Consider the following 17,885-nt stretch of genomic DNA (forward strand, 5'->3'; position numbering starts at 1 on the left):
CAGTGAAGGTGAGTTCTGCATAAAGCTCTCCCACAGACTAAACCAAAACATTTCTATGGCCTATAAATCTTGGTCGCTAACAGAAAAGAATGAGACAGCAGGAAGAAGAATTAGCAGATGCTGGCAATCATTTTAGCAAGCAGAATAGTCTTCAAGGATCACAAATTAGATGAGGAAGAATGTTATTGTTCACCATCTGCTATGAGTTTATTAGTATGTCTGCATCTGATACCACAAAAAGATCATTGTGACATGAACACGTGAAGCGAATTCTGGCAGAGCTTTCTTCTACTGAAAAGAATCCTACTGCAGGTGGACATTACAGGCCTTGCCACTGGTCAATTCACTTTGTCCTTGATGTATGCAATTTAAGGGTTTTAGAAAGATAATAAAATAGCGTTCACTTTAAGAATTAGATGGCATAGTATAATCAGTAAGAAGTGAACAATAATCCCACAAGGTTGGCATTAAAACTTTCTTACTTTTAAATTTAGTCTATTTTTTGTTTCCAAGTGTCAGGCAGCAAATATCTAAGGTTGAGCAAAATTAGTTGGTTTGAAACTGTCTTAAACTGATCAACAATAGAGCAGGGCAGAGAACTGCCCCAGCTCAGGCTAAAAATTTGCACACACATTTTGTCAACAAAATACTACTTATTTAATGTTGTTACTCAGTGGCAGGATTATCTATGTTCCTGGGGATATGAAACACATTCAAGGCATTAATGATTTCATATTCATGACTGATATTGCAGGAGCTAACATGGAACTTCAGTAATCATAACACATTGGTAGACCCAGATAGTAAACCGTGCAGAAGTGCACATGGAATAAAGTACTGTCTTGGATTTATCTATTGCTGAGAATGATATATCTCTTGCATGCAAACCAACCTCTCTTAGCAGAGGCAATACATTAATCTGATAGATCATATGTCTGAGCATGGAACTTGCAAGGCATAAATGTACTTACTTTTGGTGTTGGGCAGGATGCAGTGGAGAGACGAGAGGTGGCTTGGGCACGAGGAGATTCTGAAGGGGTAGTGCTGAGGGAGGCTGTATCACGTGGGAGCACCTGAACACCACGAGAAATGATGGAATCTGGAATCTTAAAAGAAGAGAGATGGAATTAAGAGTCAGTAATATACTTTACCGAAAAAAAAAGCATAATGTACTTTATTATAAAATTTTTTTTTGAACAAACCAGTCCTCAGTTTGCACATTTCCTCATATGTACTGCTAGCAGTGGTAACATTAAGTTCTTGTAACTTCAGTAACAATCCCACTACAGATAAGCAAAATCATATCGTAACTGTAGAAGCACAGAAGAAATTATTTGTTCTGAAAGCCTTTGCATGCGATATACTACAAGATGTAACAGTAAGTAACAAGATTGTTTTTCCTCAGCCTGAAGCCCAACCCTTTCAAGCCCAACAATGACCAATGGTGACTTCTACCATGACATAGATGGATCTCACTTTTTTATCTGTTCCAAACAGAAAACTAATTATTAGTAATGACTGAAACCCTCTGAAGAAATGTCATGCAGTAAATAAATTTCTCAGAAGAAATATCATACAGTGAGTACATACACTTCATTCCATGTACTAAACAATTTATTTCAGGTACACAAATTCTTGATGTAAAATCTGTATTGGAAAAACCTGCAGGCCTCTCTGAAGAGAATACAGGCAAAAGCACTAGAGAACTCCATACAGAATCCATGCTTGTGTTTAAAATGCATTGTGAAGAGAATTCAATCTTTGTTTTCACATAACATTCTAGAAGGCTAGATATTTCTAAGGTGGAGATTTTAAGCAACAGATCTTCTAGTTGGTATTATTAACCCACTTAAATAAATGGAGCTGCAACAGCTTCTAACAATGAGAATACTTTCAGTAATATTAATAAATCTATCAATGTATTTTTTTAATCTTCTGTCTTTTCTGTTCTATCACCAGTCACAACGACTAAAGCTAGAGGACTGCATTTAAGAGTCGATCTTTAACATACGCTGAGTCTTAGAAAGTCTCTTGCTTTTTTATTACTGCAGTATTTCGGTCTAGTCATGAAGATATCACACCAACTTTATAATAGATTGTATCGCCAGTTTGATATCATGATTCTATTTATTTATTTTGTATAAAATGATAAGACATACAGATGATAACTATCTCAAATACGAGAACTGTACTATACAAAAAATGCAGCAGATATCCTGCTATTAAACACTCTACAGTTTTACTCTGATTTTTATTTTCAAGTTTTTAACATGTTTCTTTTTCAGAGGTAGCATTTCTAACATCAGATTATTCTTGCAATGTAATTTTCCACTACAACATAAATGAAAATGTAGAAGTATAACTCCAAATTCAGATTTTTTAAGGAGTATGTATATAGACATATAATATATGATTTATGATCTCTCTACTCATTAAGAATTTATTAGTTTAGCCTGACATTCAAGTTCCAAAAGAACCACCTAAAATGCAACTGGGAAAAATGGCAGTAGTGAGCAGTAGAAGAAAATGAGAAATGAAGCTTGTGTGACAAGTCAAACCACTTGCTTTAACCATATCCAGCTAGAATTCCCTGCATTCTTTTTTTTAAGAGGAGATGCTGTAACTAGCTTGCAACTAGTCATTTCTGAGCATTCTTGCCTAGTATGGCTTTAAGGCAAACAGAATGCTCTAGAAAATATCTCCTCCCAGGATTCTTTGTCCTAAAGTCATCTCGCATTACTGAGTTGTGGAGACAAAGCAGGGATGATACTGAAAGAGGAGTAAAATGAAATAGACATATACTCCCAGGAAAAGCATGGGATGTTCTTAATGGTCTGCTGATTTTGCATACCAAGTGACATTCCAACGCTGTTCCAGTTGGGGAAGTTACAGTATCTTTGACATCTGCCTCAGGAACTTGCGCAGACCTTGGTAACGCTTACTGGCAAACAAATTGTCTTCCCTCAGTCATAGGACTGATATTACCATAATTTAAAATTTAATGCAACATTATTTGTCTACAAATGTGTTACTCATGCCCTCATACTATTTTAGGCTGTAACTAAGTAGGAGATGTTCATGTTAAATTCCTGTTGAATGGCCTGTTGGAATGGCCAATCTTAAGGCTCAAGTCACTAAATATTCCCTTTTTATGTCATTTTTGTTTCCTTAGCTTCCCTTGTTCACATCTATGAACAACAACTGCATCTAATTTTGCAACCTTAACTTAGAGACATTGGCTTATATACTGTGGATTGTACTGAACATAAACTCTTCTCCATATGCTAGACTTTCTTCTGTTTGCAACTTAAGTTTTACGGCAACAGATTTTCTTCTCAGTATACTACCAGCTGCCTGCTGCTGTGTTTCTAGACTGACAGTGTTTTCTGCCAGTCAATTTCTGTCAGTATTTTAAAAATTTCTTCAGAAGGTCTTTCAGTACTTAGTAACTTGTGCTGCAATTTCCACTGTGAATTACCAAGCAAGCAGTTTCTCTTCACTATGGAAGGTTATGCTTGGGATTGCTTCTGCTCAGAAACAGTACCAAACTGACCTCAAGTTGCAGTAGTCTAAATTGCAGATAAGATCTTAGATATGAAGTATAAGCAGGAGAAAGAAGGCACAAGGGTATTCTGATCAGACAGATTGCATTCAGAAGCACAGTCTCCTTTCTGTTCTCCTTCTCCTACAATTCTATCTGAATTAAGTTAAATATGCAAAAAAGGTTGGCAACTCTTAGTTTTATATTGGCATAGCTCCAACACTATATACAACTTTTAATACTTCCTTTTAATCTCAATGTTTTAGTAAAACCCTAAATTTTGACAAAGGCATAAAACAAGGAAAACTCATAGAAGATGGAGTAGTTTTAAATCTTCAAGTACCCTTTTCTTTCATTTCTTTTTTCTTTTTCTTTTTTTTTTTCTACCCTTCTCTGATAAGAGGATGCGTGCATCTTGATGGAGTTGGGTATGGCCCTACTACATCTTTCACGTGCTCTAGAATGCCACAATACAAACACGATATTACACATTACAAATGATAGCACAATCCAGTTCTCCCTGGAGTTAACTCTGGTTACTCCAGAATAATTAGATATCACTTATTGTCTCATTTCCTTCAAGCAATTTCCTGATTTGCCTTTTTACCCATCAGTCTCAGCTGCCAAAATTTTATCTGGAATCACCTTTTTAAGAATAAGAAGAAAATAAAAGTTAAATGAGACTTTTCCAGTCTCCATTGAAATGCACATGCAGTACTGATTGTACTGCCTGTGGAAAAATTAAAATTTAGCTGAAATATCAGGTAGGACATGAATCAGCAAAGGAAGCTAAAGACAAAGAGTAAAGATGATTACAGGAATTACTTTTCAATGGGGATTATTTCCTAATCACTATCTTGGCTGAAAATAAAATGTCATAAAACTATATATAAACCCATCTAGAACTCTTAAGTTCTGGCTAGCTAGCTTTCACAATTTCAGAATCTTAATGAGTGATTTAGGTTAGCTTGCAGTTAAAAATGTTGCTCCCAGGAGATCTGTTTCTCTACCGTGACAGCAGAATTTGTTGTCTAGCTAAAAACAGCATTAAGATTCTCTTCAATCACCATTACCTGCTGACTGCAGTTAGTAATACTAATGTGTAAATTGCGTCAACATAAATACATAAAAAAAAAAATAATGCACATACACTGCTTATTAAAGGGATAACAAAATGCAGCTGATATTTTTATGCATACATATTATGTGAGATGGGGACTGTTTACCTTTACTGACATTTAGCAAGTTTTTTATTTAAAAAAGAAATTTAGGTAATCTACGTATCTAGTAAAGATGGTGTTCTGTTCAAGCTGTTAAAGAGATTGATCTGCCCAAGAGATTTTTGTGGTTTCTGCACTAATGAAAAGCATAAATATTATTACTTTTTTTCATGAAGTCACACTCTGAGTGTTTACGTCATCTTTACCTAAATATTTTCAATTCATTTGCAAACAAATTTAACAAAGGACAGATGTCTCAAAACTCTAAATGGGGGTGCTCTTTAAATGGGGTACAATAAAACTGAAGTTGAGTAAAAATAGTTCCTGCTTATGTCTAGATGGAGTGGAAAAACTTGTAGCATAATGATGGAAAAAGAAATGAATCAGAAATGGTGGACAGAGAAAGATATTCACTATGGTTTTACATTGGTTTAAAAGCCTTCACATTTCCTAAGTGACTTTTCAAGAGACGCAGCCATCATGTTTTATATACAGAAGTGTAGCACTGTTTCATTGGTGATTTAAATTAGTTTGATTGGTGATTTAAATTACTATTTGCCTAAGGGCTGAGAAAGTGCAGATTCTGGTAAACAGAACTAATGACTTAATGTTAAGAATTTACACTTAGTTCGCTGGCAGACAGGGAATGAATGAGTTGGATGGGACAACTGCTAGGGCAACTGTTTTCCTCAGATTCCTCTAACCTATACTTACAAATACGGTAAATTATGGTTCATTCCTAATGATACTAGAGCCATTACTCTATCTTGATTCAAGTTTAGATTCATCTTTTAGTAGTGATTTTTTACCACTCACTGAAGTAGCTGCCTACTATTCACAAAAATCCAGTAATTTATAATTTATGAATCTACTGTACCTGACTCCAGTTTTTTACTCTTTTTGAAAAAGTCTACTTCTAGGCAAAACACAATAATAAAAGAGAAACTAAGCAATGAAAACATATGACAAATGCCCAGTGCCAATCTTGTATTATGTTGACAAACAAGCTTTTGAGAGAAAGAAGCAAAGCAAGTCAAATGATAGTGAAAAAGCTCTAAGGCAGTGACTTTAGGAGATTCTTTTAATTATATTTAATAATTTAGTCTATTAGATGATAAAGTTGATGACTAATCAGAAATACAAGCTTTACAGCAATTTTTATCTCAGCAGCCAAATGATTCCAACTGACAGAAAAGCACATGATATTTATCCAGTTTAGCTTTGTATCCTAAGCAGAATGTTCTCTGTAGCATGTTCTTTAGAAGATAGATAGCACTGATATGTATTTGTTAGAATACAAAAAGTAACGCCATTAGAATAGGTGGCAGGCAGTGTATTTTTAACTACTGTTAGTGCAAAAGCCTCTGGGAAGTGCATCTTACCGGTTCTTCTGCACTGCCTGCTGCATGATGGCAATAACTGATGAGACCAGGAATGGGCTGTTCACCTTTTGCCATAATAACTGCTGAACTGGTGTAGGATGGATGTTTCTAATGCACAACACATAACAGCTATGAATACAGTGACAGGAAAATATGAGACCAAACAAGCAAATGACTGAAAGGCAATGAGGTGAAAACAAGTGTGATGCTGAAATGTCAGGCTCACATGAACACAGCCAGTATAGACATCAGATAACTTCTGTCTTTAAAATTGCATAAATTATTTTTCTTTGTCTATACTAAAAGAAATCAATGAATTTAAAAATTGCATTAATAAAAAACTGAGAGTTGCATTTGATAACTACCTTAATTCAGCCCTTTAAAGACATATGCAATCAGGACTTGCTATAAAATGATGAACTCCAGCTGTAGCTATCTTAGAAATCAGACTTGAATTGGCACTTCTGGAGTTAGACTGTTGCCACTTAGGTTTAGAAGTTCTTCATTAGCATTTTGAGTTACATACACTTTCAGTTCCCATAGTTGGAATTAAAAGTACAGTGAGTAAATATAGAGCAAATTTATTTGGAATAAAAGAGTGTTATTTTTTGTCCTTTTGTATTCTCCAGTTCATAATTTTGGTCCGAGTAATGCTGAAGTAACATCTATCTTTAATTAGTAGTTACGCTGAGGCTCTAAAGACAACATGATGACATTTAATTTTATGACAGAATTTCACATCTTTCATGCAGTAGATTGGATATCTTATGACTTAACCTACTACATAACTGTCATACTTTCTATGTTTTCAAAAACCAATACTGTCTTTACAAATTGGAAAATATGATTTAGTGAATCTTGCTATGACTCCTTCCTATGTCACTCACTGGACATTGCATATTCAGGAGTCTGAGTATTTCTGATTGTTTTTTTTTTAACCTAACACTAAACACATACTCTGTCACATCAGAATGGTATCACTAAAATACAACTTATAATCAAAATAATAAACAATGCATCTTCCAATGAAGTCTGTGATCATCTATTGAAACAGCATTAATATATTCTTAGGAAGCTAAATTTCTATGAAACGTATCCAGAATATATCTGTTTGAGCACACCAACGTCAATGTATAGTCATGCAACTGAATATTAGTGGAAAGTACCTGAGCAAAGCTAAAGAGTTTCCTGGAAACAAGCCAGACTCACCTTAGCTGCAATGGCTGCTGCAGTTATATGTGAAGAGGAACTGTCCTCTGTTGATGCAACTCCACTATCCTTCTTCTCTTCCTCCTCTTCCTCACACTGTACTCCTTTGTCCTCTGTCTGCTTGTGAGGGCTGGTGGTTGGAGGAGGAGAAAGAGGAGGTGGTGGTGAAGGTAGATCTTCTAGCTCATCGTGTACCTCCTTTACTTTTACAATGGCATCTCGCAAAAGATCAATGGCATGAGGTAGGGCTGGCAGTATAAACTGAAAGCATTCCTATGCACAAGAAGAGAAATGACTATGAATAGTTATCCACAGAAGCAAATAGGGATTCATATTCATATTAGGGATTTCATATTTGCTCTTAGGGTATATTTGGGATTTTGATGCAGCCTTTCACCTGATCATAAATAAAACCCAAAATGCCCATTACCACTGCTCTTAGAAAAAACAGAAAACAACCAAAACCCCAACAACCAACCAGCCAAGAAACCTATCAGAATCAGAACTGAGGACTCAAAAATACTTTTTTTCCTTTTCATGCAAATACAGTAAGCTGTACAACAGTCAAGAGTTAATACAATTAACCTAATTCTGGATTAAAACTTAGGAAAACAAGAGTTAAAATTTTCTTGAATACATAATGCAGAAACATATTTATGGCAGTCGGCAGTATACTATAGAAATGCAGAATAAAAACATTATCCCTGCAAGGTTATTAGCTTCAAATAATTTCTATTACACTCTTTCACAATTTGAGAATGTTTCATAATGCTTGCCATAATTGTACTTTTACATAACATTTTGGGTTTTTTTTATTCATGGACTTATCCTTTGGGCTGGAAGAATCACAGGCAGTACTGATGCCATTATAATTTTAAGTAACTCAAAAAAATTTACCTTTTGTAATCTATTTTTCAAACCTCTCTGTGCTCTGTGATTTAAAAACAGTCAAAAAAGTTTATTTTGTATAGTTGGAGAAGAGAAAAAACACAGATGCTGTGTAACCATTCTTGTTCTGCAATGGGTGTACATATTTCTAGCCACCTTTAGATATTTCACCAAATAAAAGAATCATTTGTGTTGCAAGGAAACTCAGGAAGTCATTACTTCAAAATGTACATACTACATCAAAAAACTGAATTCAAACAGGCTGCTTTGGGCTTGGTTCAGCCCAGTCTTGAAAAAATCCAAGAACAGAGACTCCCCAACCCTTCTGGACAACCTGTTCTAAAGACTAATTATCCTCATAGTGATTTTTTTTTTTTTTTTAATCTTTTTATCCAGCTCCCCTTCTTCAATTTATGACTATTGTCTCTTATCCTCTTCCCAGGCACCTTTGGAGTAAAGGCTTTTCTTCATGTCACATCTGCACACTGCATACATACATTGAATTACTGGAAAATGATGGCAAGGTCACAACAATGAATTGCCAAGGCAATACAGTTAGAGAATGTACAAGTTGACAGAGGAAGCTGATATTATTCCTTTTGTTGCTTTTCATCTTTTGTTTCATTTCAACCATAAGGAAGACTTCTCAAAATGTAATACTAGAATTTAAAGTGTCCAGAAACTAAATAATGATAAATATTTTGTAAACAGATACAGTAGCAAGTATTTTCAATAAATAAAAATGACTATATAAACAAACCATCCAGAGAATAGCAGAATTTATACGAGCCTTTTTGTAAGTCAAAAACATGACTCACAAACACTTTCCTCAAAACCTCTGAATAAGAATCCATCTTTCAATCAAACCTTTAAGATTAATGAAGTCAGACTACTTCTCAGATTCATAAATTCTATAAACATTTGATTTGTTACTCTGAAGAACTCAAGTAAGCAGGTAAGCATGAAATGCTGCATATAATGACTATATATTAAAAATCTATTTGTAAATATAATACATATAATTTCTAATGTAACTATGAAGCTCAGAGTTATCGAACCTTCAGAGTATTATTTTAAAAGTGGTTTAAAACATTGAGCTATACGACCATCCTTACTTCAGTGAAAAAGCAGATCTCAAGCAAGTGGTACACAGGGAGATCTGACTACAAATAATGAAAACGTACATTAATTATCAACTCATTAGCAAGCATACTCCCCACTCCCACCATTGAAATAAATCCTCGTTTACTTAACTGTTGATGAGTTAGTTTGCAACTATGCTATTTCTAATACTCATTGTTTTAGATAATTGTTAGTACAATTATGCAAATTGCCATAGACCCAAAGATTTCAGTGAGTATCTTGTAATTTCATACTCTGCCACCTCTAACAGTATTATATAGCTTTTTAAAGCTGAAATGAAACAGACTAGAACAACACAAAAATTGAAGTAGTCTACAAATCTGTGTTCACTGATACATTCCTCCCTGGAAGAATGTATCTGGAGATACATTCTGGAGTTCTCTGGAGAAAATATGTTTGGCATCACCTGCATTTTTCCTTTTGCTCACTACCATGGCAGCAGAGCAAAGAATGCTTGAGATTCTAGCAGGCAACCGAGCACAGAGAGCTGCTCTCAAGTGAAGCAGAAATGCCAAGCTAGCATCTCCAACTGCAATGACAGTGCCATGGCTACAGCAACAAATGGTGAACTTGGAACACCAACAAATTTTCTGCTTTGGATTACAAGGTTTTTTCCTCTCCATTGTGCCATACTAGTGTTATATAAAATAAAGAGCCCGCCAAAATGCTTATTTCAGTTAGCTACTAGAAGTGTAAGTAGGAATGGTTACATTGCTATGACATCAGTGGAGACATCTTGGATACTTTCTCTATGAACAGTGACCTAGTAAAAAATGATTTATTTTACTTATTTGCAAGATTAAAACTTAAATCTGCAATTTAAAATTTGACTCTAAGATCTTATCCCAAAAGTGTCATTTCCAGTCCCAAACAGTGTGAGTTGGAGAGTCTCCGATGACTCCTTTCACAGTGAGGCTTAGACTCCTTGATAAGGCAAGTTTTTATTCTGGCACTCTGATCAAGCTTAAGTAAACAGCCACACTTCAACTGAGGTTAATAATAATGCCTTCTTCCTTCTCCTTCTATTGCAATATTGGATTTGACCTAAGAATACATAGTTCTCCTTTCCTAAGTGACATCTGCACTGATAAAAAAGGAGAAAATACAGCAAGAGGGAGTTTTACACACTCAATTCAGACTGCTCTTGCCCTCATTTCCTTCAATTTTGCATTGAGATGGACATTTACACTGCTGTCACATTATATTAATATTTAGTATTATATTAATGAAATAAGCATAGTGGTGCAATTTCATAGCTTTTATATAAGCTTCTTACCTGATTGTATTAATAAGATGGAAAGAATATTTGCAAGTCATAAAAGAGAAAAATGAGAGCAATGCCCGGTAACAACCTGCCCAATTTGGTTCCTGAGAACCAGTCTGTTAAGGAAGCATTTTCTGTACTACGCATCTTAAAAGTCTTTGCTGAAATCTCATGTTTTGAAGACGTTTTATGTTTAAATAAATAGTGACAGATGATCAACATCACAGGATTAAATAAAGCTTATACCAATCTTATATAAGAAAATCAAGCTTTTTTATTTTCTGGCATAATTACCTTTTTATTAATCACTTACATTTCAAACAAATACTTATTAACATATTTCATTTCTTTTCCTCATCCTCCTTAACTAACTTCACAGTTTGAGTGCCTCCAGGCAGAAAAAGACTTTTTTTTCCCCTGCACGTGGTACGTTAGGGGTGCTACTGAACATTACAAAGATCAGCAGAGATTGCAAGCTGTTCCACTTCTTTCATATGTCAATAAAAGAAGTACAGATTTCTGAAAAAAAAAATACAGACTTCTTACCAGTGCACCAATTCTCTATGGTGTGGATTTAATTGCTGTGGTCAGGCAGTTTTTAAAAAGGCGCTGATGTAGTATGAGCCCTGGAGAAGGATTCTCGTGATTGATATTTTAGCAATTTGTATCACTGTACAGCCCAATATTCAGTTTAGTAGAGTATATGTGAAGAAAGCTGCCCTTCCAAAGCTATCAGTCAACTACACAGATGGAAAGACGAGTGAAAAGACTGAACCTTACTAGCCCAGAAAGAGTCATCCTGATGTTTAATTGTGAAGAACTGCCTCATCCTTAGAAGCACTATGCTTTACAGAAAGGCAATTTCTTCCAATTATGAACAAATTATCACTCACAGCAGATACTCAGAAGTATCACTGCAATAGCTTTTGCTCAAGTAGTATTGTATAAGAGATATCAAACATATGGGCTCAGATCTCTTCCACATTCATTATGGAAATGATTGCCACCGTACCAGAGACTTTTAGTCAACTTCTAATATTAGAATAGTTATTCAAAACTATAAAGGTCCTGAATATTTATTCCTAAAGAAAGTGTCTCCTGACTAATCTCAGTGGAAAAAACACTGTTTTCAAAAAATCTTGTAAGTACATCACATACACATCAACTCATGCACAATTTACAAAAACTACTGTCCCTCTGTATATGACAAGTTCCCCTATACATGATGAGAAGTGTCACATCCCACTTGTTGAATAGAGTAAAGAATTGGTACTGCACTTTGTGATTTGCAAGATGAGATACAAATGAAAAGCCCATTTCATATCAATCTGTATTCCAGAACAGTGACATGAAGTTTCTATTCCCTGGGGGTTCAGTTACCTCAAGCTTGTCAGAATACATAAATGAGTACGCTGCCCTAATATGAGGGGACCTATACGGAAGAAGTTGAAAAGGTAAATCAAAGATCATTCGATCACTAAGTTAATAAAGGTGATCTCAAGGCTGAGAATTATATCCTTCAGCAAAAGCAAGTCTGAAGCTAAGCTTCTAAACTTGAGAAGGTAGTTAGGCAACAAGCATCATAAACATGCACACTGACATTTATTCTAGGAGTATTAGGCCAGACTTCACTGTTGCGGGAATGGGTGATAATTAGGCACTTCAACAGGTTTTACATTATCTGAATTCTATCAGAGAAGAAAGATCACTACTACAGAGACTACTACAATTCAAGCAAACGCTGTGACTTTTTGATTATAATGACTTTTGAAAATGTCTTTTGAAAAGCTGGAGAATATCTACGGATGTGGAAGGAATTGTGGCATTTTTTTGCAATGAGTTATCCAGGCTCCACTATGTCAGCTATGGTCCATACTCTACCACAGCCTCTGATCTCTAGCTGTGCACCACGCCTGTATCTTGACAGCAGGTCTATCATCCTCCTACGTTCCCTAACTTCTTATATCACAAAGTACCTAATTCAGTATCTGGACATACACCGTTAACTCATTCACCCTTACTCTCCCTCCAAATGGATAACAAAATGCACCTTGATGAAGATCCTCTGAACTGTTAAAAGAATAAAGAGCAGATTTTGCACAGACACAAGGCCTTGCTCAATATGAAGCATAATAGTTCCTTTTGGACAACTACATGGCAACAGAGAAACAGGCAGCAGGAAAATCAAGACATATGAATGAGTTTTATTGAACAGTTGAGATTCTGTATTTTAACTTACTTATTGATGTAAGGCCTTTTCCCTCTCAAAAGCAAAATAATTTTTGACCTTTTTTTCTACTTTTTTTCCACTTTTTTTTTTTTTTCCTATTCCTGTTATTCTTTTATCGTCATACTAAAGTATACTTAGTAGTACCTTGATTCTCTCTGGTATAGGTGAATGTTTTATGATTACTAGTGGCAGCAAATATTCTTGTTTCCTAATACAGAAAAGTTGCATCACAGTAATCCTAGAAAAGTGGCCAGGAAAGTACATGGACATAGATGCTTGCTGCAGTGTTGGCAATCAAGCACCTGAAAAATCAAGCATCTTCCCAAAATGAGACATCATTTAAATGAAAAGGAGGTGGTACTGTTCATGCAACTATACAAGACAATAGTGAGTTTCAGAGCCACTGCAAGAGAGTGCCATGTGAGGATGGCACACCTGACATCAACTGTTAAATCCATCTAATCTCAGATTAGTAACCAGAAATCAAAAGCAAAGAACCATATACTCAAGAAATCAGTGTTCATATGGCAAAGCTATCTATTTTATCAGATGTCTAGCTTTACCTTAGTTTTTTAAGGTATGAACTTTACCTTAAAATTCCATACACCAAGCATCTGGGGAAAAAAGGGGAGAGTCCTTTGCATGCATTGTAAAAGTAAATCTTTCCCCCTTTCAAGTGGAAGTACATGCGTATATCAGGCATATGTTTGAGTAGTCCGTCAGAAACGTTCTTCAGAAATGAAGAAATACAACATGAAGTTGGTATTGGCTGCTTTGAATTGTCACCTGCATGTTTTTCTAACTTCTGATTTCTCAAAGTCACAGTTTTTCAATAGTAATATATAACAGTGGCACTAGTAAATAGTAATTAGACTGGATAGCAGAGGAAGAAATCTCAGAATGTAGCATATATACATGCGATTAATATAAAGCAGTCAGAAAATAAGTATGAATAAAAACATATATCCTAACTTCCTTGTCCAAACCGAGTTAAATGTAGGAAGAAAACAAACTATAAAGGGTGTCAAGTCTGATACCCATATTCAAAATATTGAAATTTCTCATACTCTTAAAAATTATGCTCCATTTTCCCCTCTTGCTAATCAAAGCTGGAAATATTCTTAGCTCTCCAGCAAGTTCTACAATACACTAGGCCTTCCTCTGATTTCTATGTGAAAGAGTGCTTTCTTGTAACCAGTAGAAAACACAGGAATCAGGCACAGGCTGACTAGAAAACAAGAAGGAAGTGTAAGAGACCGTTAGAATCTTCATTAACGCTGCCTCCTACAGCGTTACTCCTAACAGACTCCTACAGATCACTCTCTTGCAATGTAAGTAATGTTGCACAGTACTTTCAATTAGATCAGAACTGTATTGTCTGTGACTGACAGGGATGCTGCATTCTGTATATACGCATTTCAATTAACTTTTGTAAAACTCCTTGTAGTAGGTACTTTCTACCATTCAGGACAACAGGAGGTACTTATCATCGGTCCTCAGTAGCAGATCAGCAAGAACACTTCTTACCTGTGACCCTTTCTTGCTACCTGGCAGATTAATTATGAGAGTTTTCCCTCTGATTCCACATACAGGTCTGAAAAGAAAGAAATCCACAGTGAAATTTTTGTAGGCAAATTTCTTCACTGTAGAAAGAAGAAAACATTTAAGATAACTCCTATAATTTACTAGAATTTGTCAAATCAATATCTGACATCTATATTTGCTGCTGGTGTTCTCATAAAACAGCTTAGGAGAAAGTGAAAAAGTGTTTGACAAGGGATGGAAAATTCTAACATTTAATTGATAGTGTAAACACCAGCTAGATTTCCATCTTTTTCTAGTTTTGTGTAGCACTCTTAATTCTGTTGTTTACTTCTGTCACATACATTCTAAGATATAGTCCCTATCTGCTCAAGCAAATAGTTCCCTGGTAACGTAATTGATGGTTATCAAACACTGTTTCTCTTGACAGGTTAAAAAAACCCAACTAAGTCATGCTGGTTGCGTTAATTCAAACATATAGTCTTTTATTATTATTTTTTTTTTAAAGATACAGCATAAGAAAAGCACAGTAGGAAGTAATTCTCAAGTGAAAATTACACTTAAGTAGTTCAAATCTAATTCTTTCTAAGAGTCTCTTACTTCTTCAAAAAAGAAGAAAATAACTACTGAAGATCCAACATTTTATTTTATGCCTTCAGGGATTTTCTTTGGTCTTGATGCATACTGAACTTATACACTCATGTGTTGAAGGGGCTCCTCTTAAGCTTTCTGTCATTTAGAGTTTGTTCTTCCTTTTAGCTAAACATTATTTTTGTTCAAAAAACAAACCAACCACAAAAAAAACCAACCCTTCTAGATTCTGTATGGAGGAAAAGCTGAGTGCCTCTTGATTTTTTTTCTTTGTTTACCAAAACAGTGATAAAAAACCAGAGCTAAGATATAAAGCTAAGAAAAAAGTTAAGAGCAAAAACCAAACCACAACAATACGGAAGCTACATGGAGAGAAACTGCATAACAGTCTCTTTTTCAAACCAAAACATGAACCAAATTGAAGAAAGGAAAAAATACATATATCGACAGGATATTACCAAACGCTTGAGCAGCTACCTTCCTTGGATTTTCTCTTATACAAATAATTCCCAGTAGTTACTTTCATTTAGTGATAGTATGGCATTTTCAAGCAAAGTAACAAGTATTCTAGTGACAGCTGTCCTAACGTTCACAGTTAAATACTACAGAGACAGTTTTTGTGCCACAAGATTAACCTCTGACATTCTAGTCAAACCAACCAAAAGAGAAGTCTTATTTTCAACTGACAGCTTAAATACTGCCTGACTCCAAGCCCCTGTCTTCCTGTACTTGCTTCTTACACATTACGTGCCCTAAAAATTCCAGGTAGCCGACGAATGTTCAACCACAATATAAAGCGAAGAGCTTGAGTTAAATAAAAATGCTCATTTACTATTGTTGTGGTAATCAAACTATAGTTTATGACATACTAAAATTAAGGGAAATGGGAAATTTCCACTGAAGAATTACAGAGATACCTAGTAGCTCAAGACAGAAATGGGGTTGCCAAAAATTTCTCATGAGTATATGTAAAATGTTCTATTCTATGACTCTAAAAGTAAGCTTAAATATTTAAGAACTGAATGGTTTGCAAAAAATAGTGTGTGCTCACAACAACACACAAATGTGCATGCATTCAAGGTAATTTGAGAGAGAAGTTAATGATCTTCCTCAAAATGGGGAACAACAGATAGATGCTATAGATCTTACATTATCCATAGTCTTATGATGCACTGCATAGAAATTAAAAAAAAAAATACAGAGAAGTTGAGGGAAAAAAAGGAATATAATAAGGGAGCTGAAGGAAAACAGAATAAGAGAGACAGAAAAAACACATTAGAAGAAAATATAGATCTGATGCAGGAGTGGAAGAGAGGAACGCCTTCCTGGAAATAAATTATGATTGTAAAAGCAGAATAAATGTACAAGAAGACAAGGAGTACTTTAAAAAGCCTCAGTAAAGACTGGAATGGCATGAGTAATTGGCTTGGGTAAGGAATAAGATAATTCTGGGACAAGAACTGTAGGAAGGTCACAGAGAAACAGGAAACACTGAAAGGTCTTTGATCCAACACACTGCCTGCTGACCTCAGAGTTGGATCCCCATTATGAGCATCTCAGAGGCTTCTCATCTGTTGTAAGTATCCGTGAATGTAGTCTACAAAATAATCCACCACTTCCTAATGCTGGCCCATGATCGGGAAGACAGCCAATAACTTAAAACAATTTCTAAAAGTTCAAGTGATAAAATTCAACATGATTGATCCAACATTTTCAAAACAGCATGTGATTTAAAAAGCGTCACCTTCATTTTGCAAAATGAAGTTCTGTGTTTTATCTTTTTGGTAAATTACATGCATAAGTATCTGTAAAAGCTCCATTTTAAAATGAAGTCAATGACAGTCAAGCTTGAGATAGAAGAATTCACTAAAAAACTCCACAGCACATGTGTTTAACTTAATATTATCTGAATAGCATTATAAAGATACTGACCCTTTGTATGCTAATTACATTTAGACCTGAAGTAAAGGTTTTCACTGGAGCTTTTTTACAGGTCTTACATGACTGCATGCCGTACCTTGACAAAACATTTTCATTATAGATTCACAGAGGAGTTATGTGCCACCATTGTCTTCAATGACTACCGAAAATAGCTTGAGGTTAAGGAATATTTTCATGCTGTATGTACAGAAGACAGGTTGCAGTCCAGCATTTTGGTTCCACTACCATTAAAACATCCTTTCAGCTATCCTGATCACACCACATCCTAAATCATGCTTGGTTATTCAGTGTCATCTAGCTACATATCTTTCTCTTCATCAGAAACAGAACAGCTAAATTAACTGTTCTTCTCTTTGATATAGCTTTGCTATACTTCGATTTCAAAATACGCAAATTATAACATCAAAAATTATGTCAGATGAAAAAATGAAAATATTTGCTAGTTTTGATGGAATCTGAAGATGTTACTTTGGTAATGCTGTCATTTGAGATACACAAAGTGATATGTAAAGTTTTCAAATACTTTGCTGAATTTGTAAAATTTTCATCTAAATGTCCTTTAAAAATCAAAGCATCTGAATACAGAGTTTTAAACAAATTTGAAAGTGTCTCCTTTATATATTACTGATGTAATTATTGTTACATTCTTATTATGCAGTGAGAAAACAAAAAACTCTAACAGCCCTTACCTTGAAATGACACGCAAGCACAAACTTACAAAATATATTGATATTAATAAATCTATCATAGGAAAACGATCCATAATTCCGACAATCTTGAAAAATTAATTCCTGAATGAAATACAGGTTAACAACAGGTGTCACTGATAAGCAGGAACATGGGGAGTATCTGTTGCTGTACTAAACTCTAGGATTTAATGTATTGAATATGAAAGCACATTGAGAGAGCTTTTTCTGATACTAGAATAAAAGGA

The 17,885-nt window shown here is 35.0% G+C and overlaps 1 protein-coding gene across 32 annotated transcripts in view; it reads right to left on the reverse strand.

Moving 5' to 3' along the window:
- GPHN (gephyrin) overlaps nt 1–17,885 on the reverse strand; it is a 266,028-nt gene that overhangs the window by 89,796 nt on the left and 158,347 nt on the right. For 18 of the 32 annotated variants that reach the window (XM_015287539.4, XM_040701112.2, XM_015287543.4 and 15 more), the window contains 4 exons: nt 14,405–14,471; nt 7,353–7,625; nt 6,144–6,251; nt 972–1,106 (listed from right to left, as the gene is read on the reverse strand). In XM_015287539.4, coding sequence (XP_015143025.1) covers nt 972–1,106; nt 6,144–6,251; nt 7,353–7,625; nt 14,405–14,471 — 583 coding nt within the window. The remainder of the gene's footprint in view (nt 1–971; nt 1,107–6,143; nt 6,252–7,352; nt 7,626–14,404; nt 14,472–17,885) is intronic. The other 14 variants (NM_001031549.3, XM_040701116.2, XM_015287544.4 and 11 more) reach the window with 1 other exon arrangement.

The sequence above is a fragment of the Gallus gallus genome, chromosome 5, assembly GCF_016699485.2.
Source record: "Gallus gallus isolate bGalGal1 chromosome 5, bGalGal1.mat.broiler.GRCg7b, whole genome shotgun sequence".
In the NCBI taxonomy this organism is placed as follows: Eukaryota; Metazoa; Chordata; class Aves; order Galliformes; family Phasianidae; genus Gallus; species Gallus gallus.